This window comes from Neomonachus schauinslandi, chromosome 16 (assembly GCF_002201575.2).
Source record: "Neomonachus schauinslandi chromosome 16, ASM220157v2, whole genome shotgun sequence".
NCBI lineage: Eukaryota > Metazoa > Chordata > Mammalia > Carnivora > Phocidae > Neomonachus > Neomonachus schauinslandi.
The window spans coordinates 18397672-18419626 of NC_058418.1; the positions used below are offsets into that span (position 1 = coordinate 18397672).

Here is a 21955-nt window from a genome sequence, read left to right on the forward strand (position 1 = left end):
CCCGTCTCTGATCCATTTTGACTTAATATTTATGTATGGGATGAGATTTAGATTGAGGTTTTTTGCTGATTGTGCAGAAAAGAGTTATCAAAGCAGACCTGAGACAGCTATCCTTAGAAAGCCTGCTTGCAAGGTTGGCCCTTGGCTGGTGTCTGGAAACTTAATTTCAGGATTGTTTCCACCATTTCCAGAACTGATAAGAGGGGCTCACTGTGCCTGAACTGTTTGCACAAACAGTGTGGTTTATGCTGAGTACCTGCTTCCTTCTGGGAGTCTGGAATTTTGGAACATGCTAGAAACAAGTACCTACCTGACCAGTCCCCAGTAAAAACCTAGACCACCATGGCTCGAATGAGCTTCCTGAGTAGAGAGCATTTCACACGTGTTGTCAGAACACTGTTGGAGGAGTTCAGCACATCCCATGTGACTCTCCTGGGTAAGAGGACCCTTTGCAGCCTGTGCCTGGTTTCCTCCAGACCTCACCCCGTGTACCTTTCCCTTTTGCTGTAGTAAATCAGAGCCATGAGTACAACTATGTTATGAGTCCTGTGAGTCCTCCGAGTGGATCACTGAATGTGGGGGTGATCTTGGGGACACCGTTGAAGACTGTCTTTCCTTCCTTGAAATGTCTTGTCACCTTTGTCAAAAGCAATTGACTGTAAATGTCAGGATTTATTTCTGGATTCTGTTCTGTTCCAATGCCTATCCTTATGTCCATACTACATTATCTTGATTGCTGTGGATTTATAGTAAGTTTTAAAATCCGATAGCATAAATCCTCCAACTTTGTTCTTTTTCAGAATTATTTGGCTTCTAGGTCTTTTGCATTTCCATATAAATTTTAGGATCAGTCTGTCAATTTCTACTAAAAAGTTCACTGGGATTTTGACTGGAACTGCATTGAATTGATCCATTAGGGAGAATTGACACCTTAACAATAGTGAATCGTCTAATGAATGCGTAAACACGGACTGTCTCTCCCTTTAATATGCACTGTTTTGTAGTTTTCAGTGTACAAGTCTAATGCTTCTTTTGTTAAATTTATTTCAAAATATTTTACTCTTTTTGATGCTATTGTGAATGAAATTGTTTTCTTAATTTCGTCTTAAGAGTGCTCATTGCTGGTAGTGGAGATAAAATTGATTTTTGTGGACTGAATTGTATCCCGTGACCTTGCTGAATGTATTAGTTCTAGTATGTGTTTTGTGAATGCCTTGGGATTTTCTGCATACGAGATTATGTCAACTATGAATAAAGACAGTTTTACTTCTTCCTTTGCAATCCAGACGCCTTTAATTTCTTTATTTACCTATTGCCACTGGTTTGAAGTTCTAGTACAGTAGTGATTAGAAGTGGCAAAAATGGATGTCTTTGCCTTGTTCCTGATCATAATGGGGAAGCATGTCTTTTCACCACTGGTATGATGTTAACTTTGTGTTTTCGTAGATGCTTTTTATGAAGTTTTGTAAATTCTCTTCTGTTCCTAGTTCATTGAGAATTTTTATCATGAATCTGTGTTGGACTTTTTTTTGTATCTATTGAGAGGACCATGTGGTTTTTATCCTATTTCCTATTAATATGGTGTGTTACAGTAATTGATTTTCAGATATTAAACCAACCTTGCAATCCTGGGATAAGTCCCACTTGGTTGTGGTATATAATCCTTGTTAAATGTTGCTGGGTTCGGCTTGCTAATATTTTGTTGAGGATTTTTGCATACATATTCATGAATGATGTCGGTTTATTGTTTTGCTTTCTTGTGATGTCTTCCTCTGGTCTGGGTCCGGGTAAGACTAGACCTCATAGAATGAGCTGAGGAGCATTACCTCCTCCTCTGTTTTCTTAGCCATTTCCTTTCCAGGGGATAATTTATGGTCTTTTTGGGTGGCTGGGAGCAGTTCTCTTTTCTCTTCTCAAAGCTAATTCTTTGCAGGGGTGTCTTAAGATTCATGTCTGGCAGCTCAGTTTATCAGCTACGTCCCAGGTCCATTTACTGGCAGGAGTGGCTCAAGATAGGCCAGGTGCATCTCGGAGACATCTTACCTGGTCACATCTGGCCCTCACATCTGCAAGTGAGCCCTCAGAACTTCCTTATGGAGTCTGGGAGGTCTGCTCCCTTGGCAGCTGGGCAGCTTGGCTGAAGGCACTTTTTCCCCCCTTCTAACAGAGTAGCTACGAACCACAAGGTACGGGAGCAGGTGCGCCTGGAACTGAGCTTCGTGAACTCAGACCTGCAGATGCTCAAGGAAGAGCTGGAGGGGCTCAACATCTCAGTGGGAGTCTACCAGAGCACAGAGTAAGTGGGGGCAATGCTTATTCTAGTTACTTTCTGAGCCTCAAAACATGCCATATCGGGTTGGTGCCCAGACAGACCTGAGGATGTGGCCGACCCCGCTTTGGGAAGAGAGGGATTGATCAGGTTGAGGATTGAGCATGGTGCAAGAGTCAAGGGATGAGCAGATGGAGTTTGTTGAAAATACCTGGGGAGTTGGACAAAAAGGTATCCAATTGTCCTTGGACCCTTGCAACATAGTTTTAGGGAAGAGCTGCGTGACTGGGTCCAGGTGAAGAGACGGCATCTCTCACATGGCTGTATCATAAAGATGCCCTGCACGCACACTTGTGGTTGGATTTGAGAGCCAGCCTGCCAGGTGGGGTCCCACATTGCCCTCCCTTCTTCCCTGTCAGCCTCATCACCATGCACAGGGCCTGACTGGGTCATTCTGTGGATAGGACGAAAAAGCACATAAACTGCTTGACAGGGATCGTTTACATCAAAGATTAAGGGGACATATGTGAGTTCCCTGAGGAGACACTTCAGAATCGTGCCCCAGTAAATCTTTGAGAAACAAATGTCGTAATTCTGAAGCCTCCCCTAGGGAGTGTTTGTGGGAGGCACGGTTTTGAGGCAGGGCCTTCAGAAAAGCTCAGAAAGCCTCCCCAGGGTGAGCTACCTTTGAAAGAGAAGTCCATCTTTACGGAGAAATAACTTTGAGAAGCTCTTTGTGGGGAAGTGAGACTTCTCAAAAGGTGGGTGAGCGCCAGGGGAGACTCAGTCAGTAAACAGTCCTGTGGATTCACAAAAGGATGACATTTGGGAACCCTGAGTCACCTCTGGAGTGTGCTTTTCCTGATTGTCTCCAAGCCTCTTTGTGGCGCGTGGGTGTTTTTCAAGGCCTGAGGGAAAGCGTTAGTTTGTGAAACCTCTCCTCTTCCTTCTGTGACGTCCATGTGTCCTGGCTCGCTCACCTGTGGGCTCCCAGTGTGGTTTTGAACACCTAATCAGAACACCAAATATCCGCTGTGGTATTAAATTCTAGCGTTCTGCGCAAAGGTCGAAGTTTCTTGAGTAAGCGAGGCAGGGCCTGACTTTGCTGGTAAATGGAGGATGTTTCATATTCCCACTTGCTGTCCTGGAACGCGGGGAGGTCTGTCGTGAGGGCAGCCCGCAGAGACAGGCACGAAGGCCCCTGTGTGATTACAGCGTGGCTCTCGGTGGCCGGGCAGTCCCCTGTGCCATCGGGAAGAGCGGGGAGAGAGATGTGCAGGTTCATAATGATGCCTTGGGGTCGCCTCCGCCCCCTTCCTGTTTTCAAAGCAGATTGTTTCTTTCTAAGCACAGTTGATCTTTAAACATTTCTGCGAGGCAGGCGGGGAAGAAACAGTCTGGCTGGGCAGATGAGAAAACACGAGGCTGGAGGTCATGGAGGGAGTTAACGTTAGCACAGGGTTGGGGCTGGGGTGCCCTGGCTGCTCTCCACAGTCCCGGGGAGAACAGGCCTTGTCTGCAGCCCCAGTGGGGTGAGGGCAGGAGGGTGCTGGGGGGCCCAGAGGAGAGAGGCATGGTCCATGCTCTCTCCCTTCCAGTAGGGTCCGGCTTTCCCTGCAGGCTTTGGGGAAGCCACGCACCCCCACAGTTGGAGCTCGCCTGCTTTTAGCGCAGCCCGTGGTTTTCTCTTGGCCACAGAGACAGTTTCAGCTTACAGCTGCATTGTCCACTCACCCTGCTCAGCATTCCTGGCCTTCTCCCCGGCTGGGCTGAGCGGCCCCAGGAGGTCTCCTGTTACAGGTCAGGGAGCTAAATCCCTGTTTGCAAAACACAGCCCGAGCCCCCTTTACTTCCTGTTGGCCCTGCCCCTGTACCTAAGAATGTAGGCTCAGGGCATACTTCCAGGCTGACCTATGGGGGAACTAACTGGTCAGTTGGTGGGGGGAGCCACGTGGGGAGCAAATAGCTGTCCAGGGCATGACACTGGGCTGGAGCTAGGTGCAGTTAGGTGTCCAAAGGGGCCCCGGCCCTCAAGGCCTTCCCCGTGCAGGTGATGGGACACAGAGGGTGATACGCCCCATCCGAGGAGGCCCCCGAGAGCCCAGGATTGGAGGGCCGCAGGAGAGGTAGGACCTGCCCTGGTGAGGAATGGGGGAGGAGAGTGGGGGTGGGTGCTGATGAAGGAGGTCCACTGCACCCAGGTTGGGGAGCAGTGCACACCCCAGGCCCAGACCCTGGGACACAGGAAGTCCTAAGCACAGTCACTCAAAGAAGGGTGGAGATCGGGACCGAGGTCAAGGTGGTAGGCCCTCATGTGTTAGGCTGCGTAGTCCAGAAGTCACAGGGTGCTGGGATTGGGCTTAGAACAGAGACAGGCACATAACCAGAGTCCTCTTTATGGAACATGAAGTAGTGTTTGCGGGACTGGGGTCCAAAGGTGGGGGGGCCCTGAGCTGGGCTGCTGGGCGCAGAGTGGCTGGGATCCTGATGTTCATTACCTTGCTGTGTTCCTTATAGGGAGGCATTTACGGTCCCGCTGATTCCGCTTGGCCTGAAGGAAACCAAGGATGTTGACTTCTCCGTGGTTCTCAAGGTAAATCTCAAAGCAATGGACACTAGACTCACTGTTTAAAAAAACAAACTAGGAATTGTGTATCCCTTGCAAGTGGCCTTAGGCTCAGTGGGCTGAGTGTCAGCTGATTTCTGCAGGGCGCCTGTGGGCCCCTCAGCAAGCCGGAGAACCTTATGCTGTCTGTGCTCCTGTGACCTCACACCATCTTTGGTCCCTCCGAGGCTCAGGGGCCCTGGAAGGCAAGTTAGAAACCTGGGCCTGCCCTCCCCAGGAGGCCAAGCTAGAAACGGCCCGTGGAGGATGTGCTTTGGAATTTTAAAATTGTGCCCTATTTTAATTTTTTCTTTAATTTGGAAACCAATTTAGGCCATGTTTATGGGAGAATCACTAATTTTTCCCCCAACATTTTATTATGAAAATTTCTAAACTTAGAGAAAAACTGAAAGAATTTTGTAGTGAATCCCTATATACTCAGTACCTAGATTGTACCATGAACATTTTGCTAGAGTTACTTAATCACATATTTATCCATCTGTGCATCCCTGTATCGATATACCAATCCATCCTGTTTTTTGTTATATTTCACAGTGAATCAAACGTGTTGGTTCACTATCTTTAAATACTTGAAGAGCTGGAATTTATGGGTTTTTTTTTTCTCCATGAATTCCTGGGTATCCAGCCTCCTCTCCTCTCTTTCTTCCGTCCTCCTTCTCTCCCTTCTCTTTCTGATTTTTTTCTCTTCTTTTTAAAAAAATAACAGCTTTTTTTTTTTTTTAAGATTTAATTTATTTATTTGAGAGAGAAGAGAGCAAGCACGAGCGAGAGCATGAGCAGGGGGGTGGGTCAGAGGCAGAGGGAGAAGCAGACTCCCTGCCGAGCAGGGAGCCTGATGTGGGGCTCAATCCCAGGACCCTGGGATCATGACCTGCGGCAAAGGCAGACACTTAACCGGCTGAGCCACCTAGGTGCCCCCCAAATAACAGCTTTTTAAAAGACCAGTATCTGGCCTCCTCTTTAACTGTGGGGGTCCCTGGTAAGCAGCTGCTACCTGTAGGCCCACCTGTGCCTGAGGGCTGGATGCTGCACTCTAGGCCTGTGGTTCAGTGGGGGGGGTTCAGGTGGGAATTGGAACAGGTGCTTTGGTGCAGGCCCCCGGAGAGGCCTCACCCTCCCTCCAGGGCCAGAAGAGGCCCCCCTGTGCCCGGGATGCCCTCCCCTTCCTCCTCTCCCCAGCCCCGTCATTCTGAGTTTTAACGAATCACCTCCAACGTCCATTTAGGAGGAGAAAGGCGACGTGGGGGGGGAGGTAGCGCCAGCCTCTGAGCCCCCCAGCACAGGCGTGGAACCCCAGGGTCGTGAAAAATGCTTCCAAGTATTATGTTTCTTTGCATAGCAACCTGTTAGTTGACTCCTCTTGGACTAGTTTTCATTTAGAGAAGAAAAAAATTATCCTATGCAGGTTGGGCACTGTAAAATCTGACCTTTGAAAAGGCATCGTCGTACTTTGAAAGCTGCTACACTTGACCTCCATTCTGGAGCAGAGACTGTAAGTCTGTTGACCGAAGCTCTTTCACTTAGGGCCTTTTTGACTGCTGCCTTGTTTACATCTAGGTCCCGGTCCCTGTCACTTTGGGGTTTGTTTTGGAGTTTGAGAAGGGACGTTGATAGTGTCACAGGACTCGGGATCACATGAGATTTGATTTTCTGGGTAGAAAACAACCCAGGAGCTGCAGGCTTTGCACCAACTTTTTCCAGGCTGCCTGAATTTACAGATGTCTCGGACACTCAAGACAGTCCTTGTGTCTGTAGAAACGTCTTTAGGTGCTTTTGTAGAGTGGTTTCTTTTTCTTTTTTTTTTTTTTAAAGATTTTATTTATTTGTCAGAGAGAGAGAGAGAGAGAGCACGAGTAGGGGGAGCAGCAGGCTGAGGGAGAGGCAGACTCCCCGCTGAGCAGGGAGACCGATGCGGGGCTCAATCCCAGGACCCTGGGATCATGACCTGAGCCGAAGGCAGACGCTTAACCAACTTTGAGCCACCCGGGCGCCCCGTAGAGTGGTTTCTTTACGATTCCGTTTGTTGCTTGGTGCCAGGGTTACAAGAGTGCAGGCGGGTTAGAGGGAGACTTGGAGCAGCTTGGAGATTTCATGGGCATCTGTAAGGATCCAAACGTGTCACGTGCTGGATTCCACATTAAACTCAGCGGAAAAAAAAAAAAATCACATGTTGCGGGCACGGCCAAGTGCTATTCAGCTGAGGCTTCCAACCATGTCATTTTAGCCTAAAAGGGACTCTTCAAATGTCAGTCATACGAGAATGAGAACATCTGGGGACGTTCTGTTTTCTCCTTCCCGCGTTGTGTGTTGGAGAGTCCCAGGCAGGTGCTGCAGGAGAACTCGGCCAGCTTAGTGAGGACAGCTCCAAGTGCGGCTTGTCTAGCGCCTCACTGTGCATCCGTGTGACACTTTGTGGCCAGTAAAGCTTCACGCTGTGCTTTTTCATTAAAAGGTACCATCAAGGGGCGCCTGGGTGGCTCAGTCAGTTAAGCGTCTGCCTTCAGCTCAGGTCATGATCTCAGGGTCCTGGGATGAGCCCTGCTTTGTGCTCCCTGCTCAGCAGGGAGTCTGCTCCCCGCCCCCTCCATTCTTTCCCGCATGTGCGCGCTCTCTCTTTCTCATCTTTTCAAAAAAAGGGCACCATCAAAATAAATTCCCTTTCCAGAGAATTCAAGTTGGTTGGGTAGGTTTTTTATTTTTTGGCCTTCAAATACAGCTTTATTTATTTATTTTGATTAAGAATAGGATTGTAAAACATTCGGAAAAATAGCAACACATGAAAAGATCCCTCCCAGCCCCAACACCTCTCCCTGCTGAGCTCAGTAACCTGCTCAGCACTTAATCTTTGGACACTGGGGCTCTTGCTCTAATCAGGGACCTGACTCATGAGGGTGTGTGACTCATCCCCTCCCCTCTGTTAGGGCTTTGAGTGGTGTCTGCTGGCGGTAGGTGCTGAACAGGGTGGCTGTTAATCTCATTCTTTCGGCAGCTTCCCAGTGCTTGCTATCGTCTGTGGCCCACCACTGAGCATCTGCACACTTCACCCAGTGTTCTCTTTGGATACATTTCTAGATGTGGATTTGGTAGGTAGGAGATATATATGACCTACTTACCCACCAGAAGGGGTCCCGCCTTCATTCCTACCCCTGTGTGTGACCGCCTGTCTTCCTGCACCTTACATTACGCTGGCTATCATTCACCATTTGGCCTTTTTTATGGGATCTTTTTGATTTTTGTGAAATCAGGCAAAATAATAACATTACGGTTTGCATTTCTCTGATCAGTACTAGAGTTGGATACATTCTTGTGTATGTTTCTTTGCCCTTTACCGCTTTTGCTTGATTTCAAAATGACTGTTTCTGCCCTGCGTCTGCTTTTCCACAGTTTTGCTGTTATTTCTTATAAGAGTTCTTTTACATATGAAGGGTATTAACCCTTGGTTCCTTGGTTATATATATTGCAGATATTTCTCTCAGTGCATTCTCTCCTTAATTTAACTTGTTATACAAGCAATAACCAGTTTAAAAAGTATAATACATCTGTTTTTGCCACTAAGATTTTATGTTGTTGAATTTACTAATCCCTCCCTTTACAGTTCTGCCTCAATGTTCAGAAAGGCACTGTGCATGCCAAGATGGCATAAATATTTTGCTATTATTTCTCCCAACTGTCTTGTTTCATATGTTTTTGCATCAAATCTTTAATCTCTCTGGCTTTCGTTTTGGGGGTAAAATATGAGGTATAAGGCTATAACCTTTTATTTTCACCAAATGGGCAGCCAGTTTCCCCTGAACTCTATGTAAAGAAGCCATCTGTGGTGCTGGATGGTGTCCATTTCCCTCTGTGACCGCCCCCCCACCCCCTGCATCTACCCTCCTCCATCCTGCTCTGCACCAGGGAGGCCGCAGCAGGCTGGAGGGGCTAGGAGGACAGGGACATTTATTCTCCAGGCTGCTCAGCTGGCTTCCTTTTGTATTCCTGGCAGGGAGGGCCTGGTGGCTTTGGGTGCCTACCTCAGGTAGCCATCTCTCCGGGTTTTCAAAGCTCCTTCTCCTTTTTGACCCTTTAGCTCTGGGGTTCTAATGGCCCTGAAGGTTCTGCACCATCCCTGTGGTTTCCCTTAACCCTGCCCACACCACTGTATTAGCCCTTTCCTTAAATTCACATCGGGCATGCCGTCCTTGGGTGCCACCTTCTTCCTGTCTGGACCTGCTGGGTGCTCTAGCCTTTCCCACTTCTGTAGAATGCTGGCTTTTGTTAGGACACCTGATTCTTCAGTCTACTTCCGTCTGTTTCTGATCCATGCCTGGTTTCGTTGTCTATCCATTGCTCACTGTTTAATCCCTATGTGTTTTAATAGCACATTAGGGCAAGCCTCCTTTATGACCATGCTTTTCCAAATGTTCTTGGCTTTTCTCCCACATTTTTACTTCCATATTTTGTCAAGTTTTCCCGAAATACTACTTTTGGGTTTTGATTGAAATTTAATTAGATTCATAGCTTATGTAGGACAAAATTGTATCTTTACCATATTGCACGTTTTCATCTATGAACATAATGTTTCTAATTGTTGATATGTCAACAAATAGCAAGTTTTATGCGGGGCAGGGACCATGTCTGTCTTACTAAAAAAAAAGACTTAATGCTTCCCATTTGTAACACCTGGGTGGATTTGGAGAATATAATGCTAAGTGAGGTGAGTCAGTCAGAGAAACACAAATACCATATGATTTCACTCATAAGTGGAATTTAAGAAAGAAAACAAAAAAGAAAAAAGAAATAAGAGACAAGCAAAATACCAGACTCTTAACCATAGATAACAAACTTCTGGTTCCCAGAGGGGAGGTTGGGGGGGGGTGGGGGTGAAACAGGTGATGGGGATTAAGAGCACACTTAACATGATGAGCACTGAGTAATGTGTAGAGTTGTTGAATCACTATACTGTACAAATGAGACTAATATAACACTGTATGTTGACTATACTGGAAATTTTTTAAAATGCCTTAATGAATACATGAAAGAATGAAATAACTTATGTCTTTCAGTAAAGCTTAATACTTAACTGCTCAGTGAATTCAGTTAATTTTATCCCTGGGAATATTGCACTTTTGTTGAGATGGTACAACTGGGAAGTTATTGTTTCCCAGTTATATTTTTCTAACTGGTTATGGCTTATGTAAGAAGGGAAGACTATTGGGGCGCCTGGGTGGCTCAGTCGTTAAGCGTCTGCCTTCGGCTCAGGTCATGATCCCAGGGTCCTGGGATCGAGCCCCGCATCGGGCTCCCTGCTCCGCGGGAAGCCTGCTTCTCCCTCTCCCACTCCCCCTGCTTGTGTTCCCTCTCTCGCTGTGTCTCTCCCTGTCAAATAAATAAATAAAATCTTTAAAAAAAAACCCTCAACCTAGGGGACCCCTGGGTGGCTCAATCAGTTAAGCATTTGCCTCCCGCTCAGATCATGATCCCGGGGTCCTGGGATCGAGTCCCACATCGGGCTCCCTGCTCAGCGGGAAGCCTGCTTCTCCCTCCCCCACTCCCTCTGCTTGTGTTCTCTTTCTCGCTGTGTCTCTGTCTGTCAAATAAATAAATAAAAATCTTTTTTAAAAATAAGGGAAGACTATTGATTTATATCTATTAACTTTGTGTCCATTTCACTGAATTCCTATTATTTTAGTAGTTTTTCAGTTGGTGTGCTCTAGGTTTTGTAAATGTGCCATTATTTTGCAAAAAAAAAAATTATATCATTTTTGTTTATTCCTTTCTAATATTTGTCTTAATTTGTTGGCTCGAGAACTTCAAAATTATGTCATATAATAGAATTATGTTGTGTAATCCTTGTCTTATCCCTGATGTTTACAGTGCGTTTCAGCTAGACATTTTTTATCCTACTATTTAGTATGATAACATTTAATATTTAAACATATTTATGTTTAATCTAGCTTAGGAATGCATTTAGAATTTGTGTGCTTCATCCAGGTGCTTCATTTGTGGAAATGCCCAAAAATTCTCTTTGACTTTTATGAGGTTAACGTAAAGGTTTTTTTTTAAACTTACCTTAAGTATAACTTGTCTCCTAATTTTAAGAACATTTTTGCCAATGTCCACAGCAGAGGTTGACAGAACAATGTGCTGTCCTGAAAAGGATGCAGTTTCTCTCATCCCTGAGTGGTGACCTGTAACACTGCTTTCAGGGATGTCATCGGAGAAACCCTAGATGAACTTTGTCCTCCAGATCATTTTCACCATTGTTAACATCACTAATAACATAATTCTAGTGGAAGATCATTTCACATTTTACAAATGGTCTTTGTATTAGTAGAGGAGCTGATTCCAAACATCAGCACTTTAAGTCATAAAGAAAATCTGTGACAACATCATAAAATGAAAGCAAAAATTGGGTGAAAATGACCAAATTGAAAAACAGAAGGAGCCTCTGCATATCCTTGGACCCAGCAAGGCATCTCAAAATTTATACTGAGGAGCTAATCAGAGGTGTGCTTGCGGATGACTATCATGGTATAATCTCTAATCACAGAAAACATACAAGTGACTTAAATGTCTAACAAGAAGAGGTTAAGAATATCATGATATAGGGGCGCCTGGGTGGCTCAGTCAGTTAAGCATCTGCCTTCGGCTCAGGTCATGATCCCAGGGTCCTGGGATCGAGCCCCACATAGGGCTTCCTTCCCCGGGGGGAGAGTGGGGGGAGCCTGCTTCTCCCTCTCCCAATCCCCCTGCTTGTGTTCCCTCTCTCGCTGTGTCTCTCTCTGTCAAATAGATAAATAAAATATTTAAACAAACAAACAAAGAATATCATGATATATATTGGCCAGCACATAGTAGGTGCTCGATTTATTTGTTTAATAGATGAGTTGTACACGCATTACATTGGAGGATTACATAATCATTAAAAGTCGTGTTATGGAGGGGCGGCTGGGTGGCTCAGTCGGTTAAGTGTCCAACTCTTGATTTTGGCTCAGGTGATGGGATTGAGCCCTGAGTCGGGCTCCGCACTCAGTGCGGAGTCTGCTGGAGATTCTCTCCCTCTCCCTCTGCGCCTTCCCCTCCCTGCGTGTACGTGCTCTCTCTCTCTCTTCTTTCTCTAAAATCTTTATTTTTTTAAAAAAATTTTATTTATTTATTTGAGAGAGAGAATGAGATAGAGAGCATGAGAGGGGGGAGGGTCAGAGGGAGAAGCAGACTCCCTGCTGATCAGGGAGCCCGACATGGGACTCGATCCCGGGACTCCAGGATCATGACCTGAGCCGAAGGCAGTCGCTTAACCAACTGAGCCACCCAGGCGCCCTCTCTAAAATCTTTAAAAAAAATTTTTTTTAAAGTCATATGACATATGCAAATGTTTGATACATTGCCAGTTCAAAAAGAAAAGCACAGCAAATGTGTATATTCATTCAACAAAACCCCCATTTTTATAAGACGAGGGTGTGTGAGTGTGTGTGTGTGTGTATGTATGTGTGTATGCATGGAACATAGCATAGAACAAAGCAGGAGGGGCTTTAGTGTAGAAAGTGTGTAATGAGAATCCACTCACAGACACCTGAGAACACACAGTTGAACATGTCTTTCCTCCACTTTCTGGTAGCACTTAGGGCAGATGCTATGCAAGAAGCCACTCTCGATGCCCTTTTTACTATTTTTATTTTTGTTTGTTCCCCATCATACTTGCCATCTTCTAATATATAATATAATTTACTTATTTATCTGGTTTTTTTTTAAGTTTTATTTATTTGAGAGACCGAGCATGAGCGGGGGGAGAGGGCAGGGGGAGAGGAAGAAGCAGGGTCCCCATTGAGCAAGGAGCCCGATGGGGGACTCGATCCCAGGACCCTGGGATCATAACCTGAGCCAAAGGCAGATGCTTAACCGACTGAGCTACCCAGGCATCCCTAATTTACTTATTTGTTGTGCCTGTCACTTATTGTCTGTGCCCCCTTGTGAGAATAGAAGCTGCATGGGGAAAAGTCTTTGTTTTGTTCACTGATGGAGCCCAGGCCTTACGAACAGTGCCTGGACATAGCAGACGCGCGTCTGTGTGTGCTGTATGCCTGGATGAACTCACAGAGTCGTGATCGAACGCTGGACTGGGGACCCGGTTAGGGGGTCTCATCCAGGTGCTTCATTTGTGGAAGTGCCCAAAGCTGCTCTCACAAAGGTTCCTCTCGCAGTCCCTGAGGGTAGTAGCCTCCTACCAGCTCCTAGACGTGAATTTCCTTTGCTGGGAAGGCCCTCTGCCCAGGTACTGAAGGCGGCCCACAGGATGGACATCAGAGCTCCTGAGTGTCTGGGATGTTTGCCACAATTATTCAACGTATTGTCACTTACACAGTCACTTGAATGTGACGCAAAGACATTATATTTTATTATTATTTTTTTAAGTAGGCTCCATGCCCAACGTGGAGCTTGAACTCAGGACCCTGAGATCAAGATTCATGTGCTCTACCATCTGAGCCAGCCAGGCGCCCCCACAAACACATTTTAAAATAAAAAAAAACAACTTCAACTTTCCTTTTTACTGAAGCAACAAGAGGAACATTTTTAAATATACATGCAGTTCAGAAAATAAATCCCACCATCCAGAAAAATCACTGTAGCATATAATCTCCTGGTTGTATGAATTCTACATGTATTTTTATTTTTATTTATTTTTTGATTTTTTATTTATTTATTTGAGAGAGAGAGAATGAGAGAGAGAGAACACATGAGAGGGGATAGGGTCAGAGGACGAAGCAGACCCCCCGCCGAGCAGGGAGCCCGATGCGGGACTCGATCCAGGGACTCCAGGATCATGACCTGAGCCGAAGGCAGTCGCCCAACCAACTGAGCCACCCAGGCGCCCTCTACATGTATTTTTAAACCGGGGGAGGGGGGCACATTAGACATTCCTGTTTTACCTGTTTATGGTTTGGAATGACACCTTACAGGATCTCATCTCCTTTTTCTTACAGGATTTCATCCTGGAACATTACAGTGAGGACAGCTACTTGTATGAAGACGAAATAGCAGACTTGATGGATCTGAGACAGGTGCGGTGTGGTGTGTGGCGGGCAGGGGAGGGAAGGGGAGGGGAGGGTGGCTGCCATGGAGAGTGGTTGGAGGTGATAGGGAGGTGCTTTCAGAACCCTCTGTTCAGCCTGGCCACAGCAGGGGACAGACACGCCCCCTGGCACATCTGAGGCTGGATTCGGGGACTCCTGAGCCTACCCCAGCCCTCTCCACCCCTCCTAGTGCTCAGGGTAACAGCAGCGGGGGTCCAGGCTCTGCAAACATAGCAAGTGTGACATCTGGGGTGGCTGTGAGCTGCGTCCTCACCTACTCCCCACCCCTCCCCCCGCCCCTTCGGTGGTTCCTTTCCCTCCAGGCTTGCCGAACACCCAGCCGGGATGAGGCTGGGGTTGAACTGCTCATGAGCTACTTCATCCAGCTGGGATTTGTGGAGAACCGGTTCTTCCCGCCCACCCGACAGATGGGGATCTTGTTTACGTGGTAGGTACCTGAGGCCCCCCTGCTGCCCTCCCCTTCGGCACCCTGAGGCTCCTCTGCAACCCCGCCCCCTCTTTCAAGCGGCCCCATTTCTACAGGAGAGCCTGGAGACACGTAGATCAAGGGGTGTTTATGTATGAAGGGGATCCAAGGGGAGAAGGCGCCAACAGACCATGGCTTCTTGCTTCTCCAAGCAAGTGAGCCGAGAAGAGGCTTTTTTTGTGTGTGTGCTCATTTTATTGTTGGGGAAACACGGGGGCTCCGAGGTAGAACTAACAAGAAGCAAGATTCTTGTTCCAGATGGGACAGGGGGTGGGAGTCGGGTTTTGTCCCAACGACAAAGGCAGCAAACAGAAATAGATCAGCTCTTAAAAACCTAAGTGGGGCATTTGATTCTTCTCCAGAGTTGGTATTTTCGAAGGTTAGTGCTGTTTAAATACTTTGGAGATGCGGTACCTCTTCCCTGAGGGTACTTAGCATGGGAGAAAGGAGGCCGCAGGGCATATTCGGAGCAACATTGCACCATCGCTGGTGGCTACAGATGCTGTCCTTTTGAAAGGATAGGCACATGACTTTTGCTAAAGATGCCTTAGCTGCCTACTCGGAGTGAAAGGGTAAAGGTGATTTCTCCTTAGTGTTGAATTAGGAAGAATCTTCTCGTCTACCTCCTGGTTGACGGGTGAACTTTAAAACAAATCCTGAGTCTTTTAGACTTGAGGAAGAATTATGAGGGGTTCATAATTGCTATGTTTCCTTTAGGAGAAGACATACACACACACACACACACACACACACGTATTTTTGGAGTGGGAGAGGGGGGTCGGGGGCAGAGGGAGAAAGAGAATCTTAAGTAGGCTCCACGCCTAGCATGAAGCCCGACTTAGGGCCCGATCTCACGACCCCAAGATCATGACCTGAGCTGAAATCAAGAGTCAGACACTTAACCGACTGAGCCACCCAGATGCCCCAAGAGAACACATATTTTTAATATACCTTATTTTTTAGAACAGTTTTAGGTTCACAGCAAAATTGAGAGATTTCCCATATATCCCCTACCCCCACACATTATCACCCAAAGTCCATAGTTTACATTGGGGTTCACTCTTGGTGGTAGTCATTTCATGGGTTTTACCCATGTGTAAGGACACATTTCCATGTTATAGGATCACACAGAGTAGTTTCACTGCCCTACAATCCTCTTCTCCACCTCTTTCTCCCTCCCCGCCCCTCAACCCTGGCATCTACTGATTCTTTTTGTCTCCACTGTTTTGCCTTTTCCAGAATGCCAGATAGTTGGAATCATAAAGTATGTAGCCTTTCTCGGAGTGGCTTCTTTCACTGAGAAATATGCATTTAAGTTTCCTGCATGTCTTCTCACGGCTTGATAACCCATTTCTTTTTATTGCTAAATGATATTCCACTGTATGGTTGTGTTGCAGTTTCTTTATCCGTTCACTTTTGGAAGGACATGTTGGTTGAGAAGCCTTCCTTTTGTGTGAAATTGTGGGTATCTTTATTCAGTGTGATCAGCCCATTGGCTTGCTTGGAAATGAATGCTTCATTGCATGTGCATCTTTGTATTTTATTCAACAAGTGAATTTTGTCTGCTTTCACCCCCAAGCGGCCTTCACCAGCCAAATAATTCATGTTCTCAAAACCTATTTCTTTTAACTAGGTATGACTCGCTCACCGGGGTTCCAGTGAGCCAGCAGAACTTGCTACTGGAGAAGGCCAGCATTCTGTTTAACATCGGAGCCCTCTACACTCAGATTGGGACCCGGTGCAATCGGCGGACCCAGGCTGGGCTGGAGGGCGCGGTGGACGCCTTTCAGAGAGCCGCAGGTGTGTCTCCAGGAAGGCTGCCGGGATAGCGTCCTGGCCTCACTGGGGGGCAGGGCACGGGGTTCTGCAGCGGAAGAGGGTCCGTGGGCCTTCCCCAGGCCCATGCTTGGGCTCCCAGGGCTGTAAGGGCCAGGCGGGTTTCTAGTGCTGGTGTACTTTCCCACCGAGAGAATTGCTTAACGGCTCAAGCCCTAATGGCCCATGGACACAGCGAACCCCGTGGTTAACAATTAATCTTTTCCGAATGAGTGGCCCCAAGGATGGCAGTGAATGAATTGTTCCTTTGAACACTGTATTGGGGAAGGGGAATACGTTTTTTTCAAAGAGTGCAAATGTAGGCTCTTTCTTTTCTCTTTCACCAGGCCTGGTTCATCACTACATGTTACTTTCCATGTGTTTATATTGTGCTCATTGTGGAAAACTTGCCTGCCCGAGGCTCTCCTCCGAGCCCTCTGTCAAGTGACACTTAGCATCAACCTGTAGAGGACCAGAGGTCGCCAGGCTGGGTGTAGTGGGTGGGTCTGGCTCGGGGGTGTCTGAGGGTCCTGCATTGCTCTCCTGCAGCAGGGCCTGTGGCTGGCCGACTTGCCACTGGGAATGGTGGGAGAAAGCAGCCACGCGGCCCAGACCACAGCACGATCCCCTGAGCGGGCTCCGCACCAAGTTCCCTTCTGTGCTGGTCCTCGTCACTCTGCTTTGGGGAGTTACTCCCAGCAGGGGATGTTTGGGGCATCTCACTTTGCTCTGCAAGGCTGTGAAGAACCAGAGCTTTGTCATTTTGGCTGATTGTGAAATCGCTTATGTTAAAATGACTGATCCCTTGGGGGACGCCCAAGGGGGCTCAGTTGGTTAAGCATCTGCCTTCAGCTCAGGTCATGATCCCAGGGTCCTGGGATCGAGCCGCGCATCGGGCTCCCAGCTCAGCGGGGAGCCTGCTTCTCCCTCTGCCTGCCGCTCCCCCTGCTTGTGCTCTCTCTCTCTGACAAATAAATAAATAGAATCTTAAAAAAAAAAAAAAGATCCTTTGGGATAAAACAACATGCTAAGATCCCATGTGGGAATTGATTTCTTTTACTGTACATCCTTTCCTGGGCTCATTTTCTTTCTGAGGAACCTAAAGCAGGCATGCTTGGTGACCCATCTCTAGGATGACAGCAACATAGACAACATGAAGCTTAAGAACAGAGCGGGAGCAAACCCCAGAAGGGAGCAGATAGCCCGCAGCTTCTGCCATCTGTCCACGGGGCAGTTCAGGCTTTGCAACAAAACCAGAGGAACCAGTCAGATGGGATTCATGTCAGAGATTTTATTTCAGCCTCTGGTTGACTGTCAGTCAGCGCTGTGACAGTTAATTTTCTAACATATAAAAAAGTCAGCTAAGGGCCACAGCAGGAAAATTTCCATTGGAGTGGCTGGGTTGGTCTTTCCTGAGGTCCTGGGCAAAAGCCCTGAATTTCATCATGACCCAGGTGTTAAGTGGGAGCGTGTCCCGCGGAGAGGCCTTCCGCCGTTAGCCTGCCTGCTTTCTGCTTTCACCTCCATTAAATGCCGGGTCACGTATGGGATGCCTCACAGGTGAGACAGGAGTAAACAGGGAGCAGGCTGGTTTCCTCGCTTGATACAGATGGAAGTGTTTTAGAAAAGAATCTTGATTTTTTTTTTTATTTTGTTAAGATGCACAAAAGAAAATGACCATTTGTAACCGATTTCGAGTGTTCAGTTCATTGGCATTAAGTACATTCACGTGGTCGGGCAACTCTCTTATCGCCAGAACTTTGTCATCTGCCTGGACTGAAACTCTGGGGGGCACAGTGGGTTCAGCGTCCGACTCTTGGTTTCGGGTCAGGTCCTGATCTCAGGGTCATGGGATCGAGCCCCGTGTTGGGCTCCGTGCTCAGTGTGGAGTCTGCTTGAGATTCTCTCTCCCTCTGCCCCTCCCCCTGCCTACGCATGCACGTGCTCTCTCTCTCTCTCCCTCTCTCAAATAAATATAACCTTTAACTGAAACTCTGTACCCATTAAACACTTAACTATTCCTTCCTGCCCCCTGCCCCTGGCAACCATTATGCTACCTTTTTGTCTCCCTGAATTTGGCTCTTTCAGATACGTTGTCTCATAGATCAGAATATTTGCCCACGTGACTGGCTTATTTCACTTCACGTAATGTCTGCATCCGTGTTGTAGCATGTGTCAGAATCTCCTTCCTTTTTAAGGCTGAAAAATGATTCCGTTTTATGTATACACCACCTTGTTTAACTGTACGTTGATGGACATTTGGGTTGGTTTCTACCTTTTGGCTGTTATGACTAATGCTGTCGTGAATGTGGGTGTACGAGTATCGATTTCCATCGGTTTCTGTCTGCTTTCAATTCTTCAGGGTGTATACCTAGGAAGGGAATTGCGATCTTACGGTAACTGAGAATCAGATTTTTCACAACGTTCCAGAACACGTTCTTAATTTTTGCCTCTCTCCATCTCTGTGCTTTTGAACAGTATGGTGAAATCGATATGACCCCCGACTAATGTGCAAAAAAATTTCCAATTGTAGGGGTTTTAAATCACCTGAAGGAGACGTTCACTCATACTCCAAGTTATGACATGAGTCCTGCCATGCTCAGCGTGCTGGTCAAAATGATGCTTGCACAAGCCCAAGAAAATGTGTTTGAGAAAATCTGCCTTCCTGGGATCCAGAACGAGTTCTTCATGCTGGTAAAGGTGGCTCAGGAGGCTGCCAAGGTGAGCCCTCCCGGGTCCCGTGACTTTTGGGGGTGGGCGGGATGTGTCAATGTGGGCCCACTGGAAGCAGCGGCGGCTTCCCACGGCAGCTTGCCTGTGACCTGGGCGGCATGCCTGCCCTGGACCGAGTGTGAGCTTGCATTTTCTTGGCAAGCTGTGGCGTTTCCGATACGGATCACTGATTCCATCTGCAGCTTAGGCCAAAAACCCAGCATCATGACCGTTGCCTACTCTCGCTGTGAACTCTGATGCTGAAAGAACTAGGAAGCCTTGGAGCTGCTCCCAGATTCTGGAGCGGCCGCCGGCAGGGCTGCTCCATAGAAGAAAGGGCTCTTTTTCTGCAGCCTGGGTGCGTGAGCACCCCTGGGCCATGCTCCCCATCCCCAGCATTCCTTCTGTTGCAGGTGGGGGAGGTCTATCGGCAGCTGCACACGGCCATGAGCCAGGCACCGGTGAAGGAGAACATCCCCTACTCCTGGGCCAGCTTGGCCTGCGTGAAGGCTCACCACTACGAAGCCCTGGCCCACTACTTTGTGGCCACCCTTCTCATCGACCACCAGTGTAAGGCTTGTGGGCTTGGAGGCTCTGGGGCTTTGGTCAGGGTTGTGCTTCCAGAACATTCTGAGCTGAGTGAGAGCTGTCTGCCCTGGAGATGCTCCCAGGATTTAGGGGTTCTCCGTTCCTGCTATGGAGGAAGAGGGGGAGTGTAATTCTGCCTGGGATGGAGCAGACAGCTCCAAGGAGATGACTTCCTCCCCCACCCCCCACCCCAACCCCCCGGCGTTGAGACCAAGGCTCGGACCAGGGCTAGCGCTCGTGAGGCACTCACCTAGGCACCGAACCTAAGGGGATGCCCCCAAACTCAGTATTCAAGATAATCTTTGGATGTGATATTTTAAATGAATCAGAACTAATGCGAAAAAATCCACGGTGATCCAAATTTTAAATAAGACTACAGATCAGTAACAATGTTGTGCTGACCCACCTCGGAGCCTGAAGCAAAGAGGAATTTTGATGTCTGTTCATCGTACATTTTTTTTTAGCATACATTTTGGCATTTAGAAAATTGTATTAAACTATCCTGTATCCTGACTGCTGAGTGTTTGGTGGTGCCCTCTTAAATTTTTAGCCCGAGGTGAGTGTCTTGCTCTCCTCACCCTAGTCTTGGCTCTGATTTGAGGTCAGGTGAGACTCTTGTTGTCATGAGCTCTAATCAAGGTCGCCCCACAGTAGACAGGACAAGTCACATAAACCATTCAGCAGTTGCGGTAGCAACACACATGGGCCAGCAGTTGGACTCTTTTGGTGTAGTCATGGAAGGCTTCTCAGAGGTGGTGACATTTGAGTTGGACCTTGAAGTCTAAGGAGCACTTTTGCAGCTGAACGAGGAGGAAAAGGACAGCTAGAGCTAGAACACTAGCCAAGCTCTGGAATGGAGGCCAGAAGTGTTTTTTTTTTTTTTTTTTTCAGAAGTGTTGAGGTGGGTGGCGGTGAGAGGTTTGGTGAGGCTAGAGAGGGGATGCGTGCCAGGGAGGGCAGATGCAGGCACAGAGGCCACCAGAGGCTTGAGGCTGGGCTATGCTAGGAAGTTCCGTGAGGTGGGTGAGTTGGAGGAGGTAGAGTGGGGGCTCAGAGCCAAACCATGAGCCTCTAGGGTGCGCCTGGCCCCAAGTGCACAAAGACTTGTGAGCTGGATGGCCGGTGTGTCCAGGGGCTGAAAGGAGACCTGTTATCCCAGGTGCCCTCTCTGAGGGGTCCGAGGCACTGTCTCCAGAGTCTGTGGTCACGTCCACAAGAAGGGATTTACTCTGTGGCTCTCGTTGCAGTGAAGCCGGGAGCTGATGAGGATCATCAGGAGAAGTGCCTGTCCCAGCTTTACGACCACATGCCGGAGGGACTGACGCCCTTAGCCACGCTGAAGAACGGGCACCAGCGCCGACAGCTGGGTATGCCTCGGCTGTCCTGCTCCCTCTGTCTGCAGGCCCCGTTCGATGCCCAGCTAGCTGGTCCTGCTCACAGACAGCCCCAGACAGGTCCCGAGGACAGGGTCCAGAGAGCAGGGCATCCTGGGTCATCCTGGCCACTGGATCAGAAACCGTGAGGCACAGTCTGCAGCCTCAGCAGGCTCCTGGGGCTGTGTTCTTGCAGGTTCTCTGAGGCCCTGGGCCTCCCAAAGCGGAGCCAGAGCTTTGACGATCTTCCCACCCCCTAGTGGTCCAGGGGATGGCCCTTGGTCATCCGAACGTGGAAGGGCACATTTGTTAATGTTCTTCTGTCACACCTAAGAACTGGTGATGAGTGGTCCTGGTTTGGTCTCTGCCAGGTGTCAGAATCTCTCTTCCCATGTGCGAGCCTGAATTCCTCTACTACCCAAACCTGCTCCTTACGCCCACACGCACTTCCCAGTCTCACTGATGGCAGCTCCAGCCTAGAGGTGCGCAGGCCAGGAATCTGGGACTCACCTCCCGTCTTCAGCCTTGTTTCTCACCCCACCCGTGATTGGCAAATCCCATTGACTCTACCTAGACAACGCGTCCCAGATCCGACCACCTCTCACCTACCACCCTGGTCCAAGCCACACGGATGCAGTGCTTACTTACCACACATTGACTCCCTTCAATCTCACATAGCCCTGTGAGATAGGCATAATATGATCCCCATTTCACAGTTAAGGAAACAGAGGCCCAGAGAGGTCACGCAGCTCATAACTGGTCCCCCTGCTTTCCTCTTTATTCCTTCATTCCTTCATTCTCAGTTCACATGGGTCACATCACATCAGTCCTCACACCCTAACGGGCTCCCATACCACCCAGAGTAGGGGCAGAAGGCTGGAGACATGTCTGTCCCCTGCTCCTCTCTGGCCTCATTCCCTGTCTTTCCCTCCAGCCCTCACTCCCTCCGGCCACAGTCCCAAGCTCCTTGTAACCCTGGAACACACAGGCATACTCCTGCCCGGGGCCTTTGCACTTGCTGTTCCATCTTTC

At 48.1% G+C, this 21955-nt stretch overlaps 1 protein-coding gene across 1 annotated transcript in view; it reads left to right on the forward strand.

The window, feature by feature from the left end:
- Positions 1–21955, forward strand: part of RHPN2 (rhophilin Rho GTPase binding protein 2) — a 60340-nt gene that overhangs the window by 26598 nt on the left and 11787 nt on the right. Inside the window, exons 3-10 of the mRNA XM_021701036.1 lie at positions 2168–2296; positions 4787–4862; positions 13859–13936; positions 14272–14396; positions 16069–16235; positions 18784–18971; positions 19376–19532; positions 20798–20917. Of these exons, the coding sequence (XP_021556711.1) occupies positions 2168–2296; positions 4787–4862; positions 13859–13936; positions 14272–14396; positions 16069–16235; positions 18784–18971; positions 19376–19532; positions 20798–20917 (1040 nt within the window). The remainder of the gene's footprint in view (positions 1–2167; positions 2297–4786; positions 4863–13858; positions 13937–14271; positions 14397–16068; positions 16236–18783; positions 18972–19375; positions 19533–20797; positions 20918–21955) is intronic.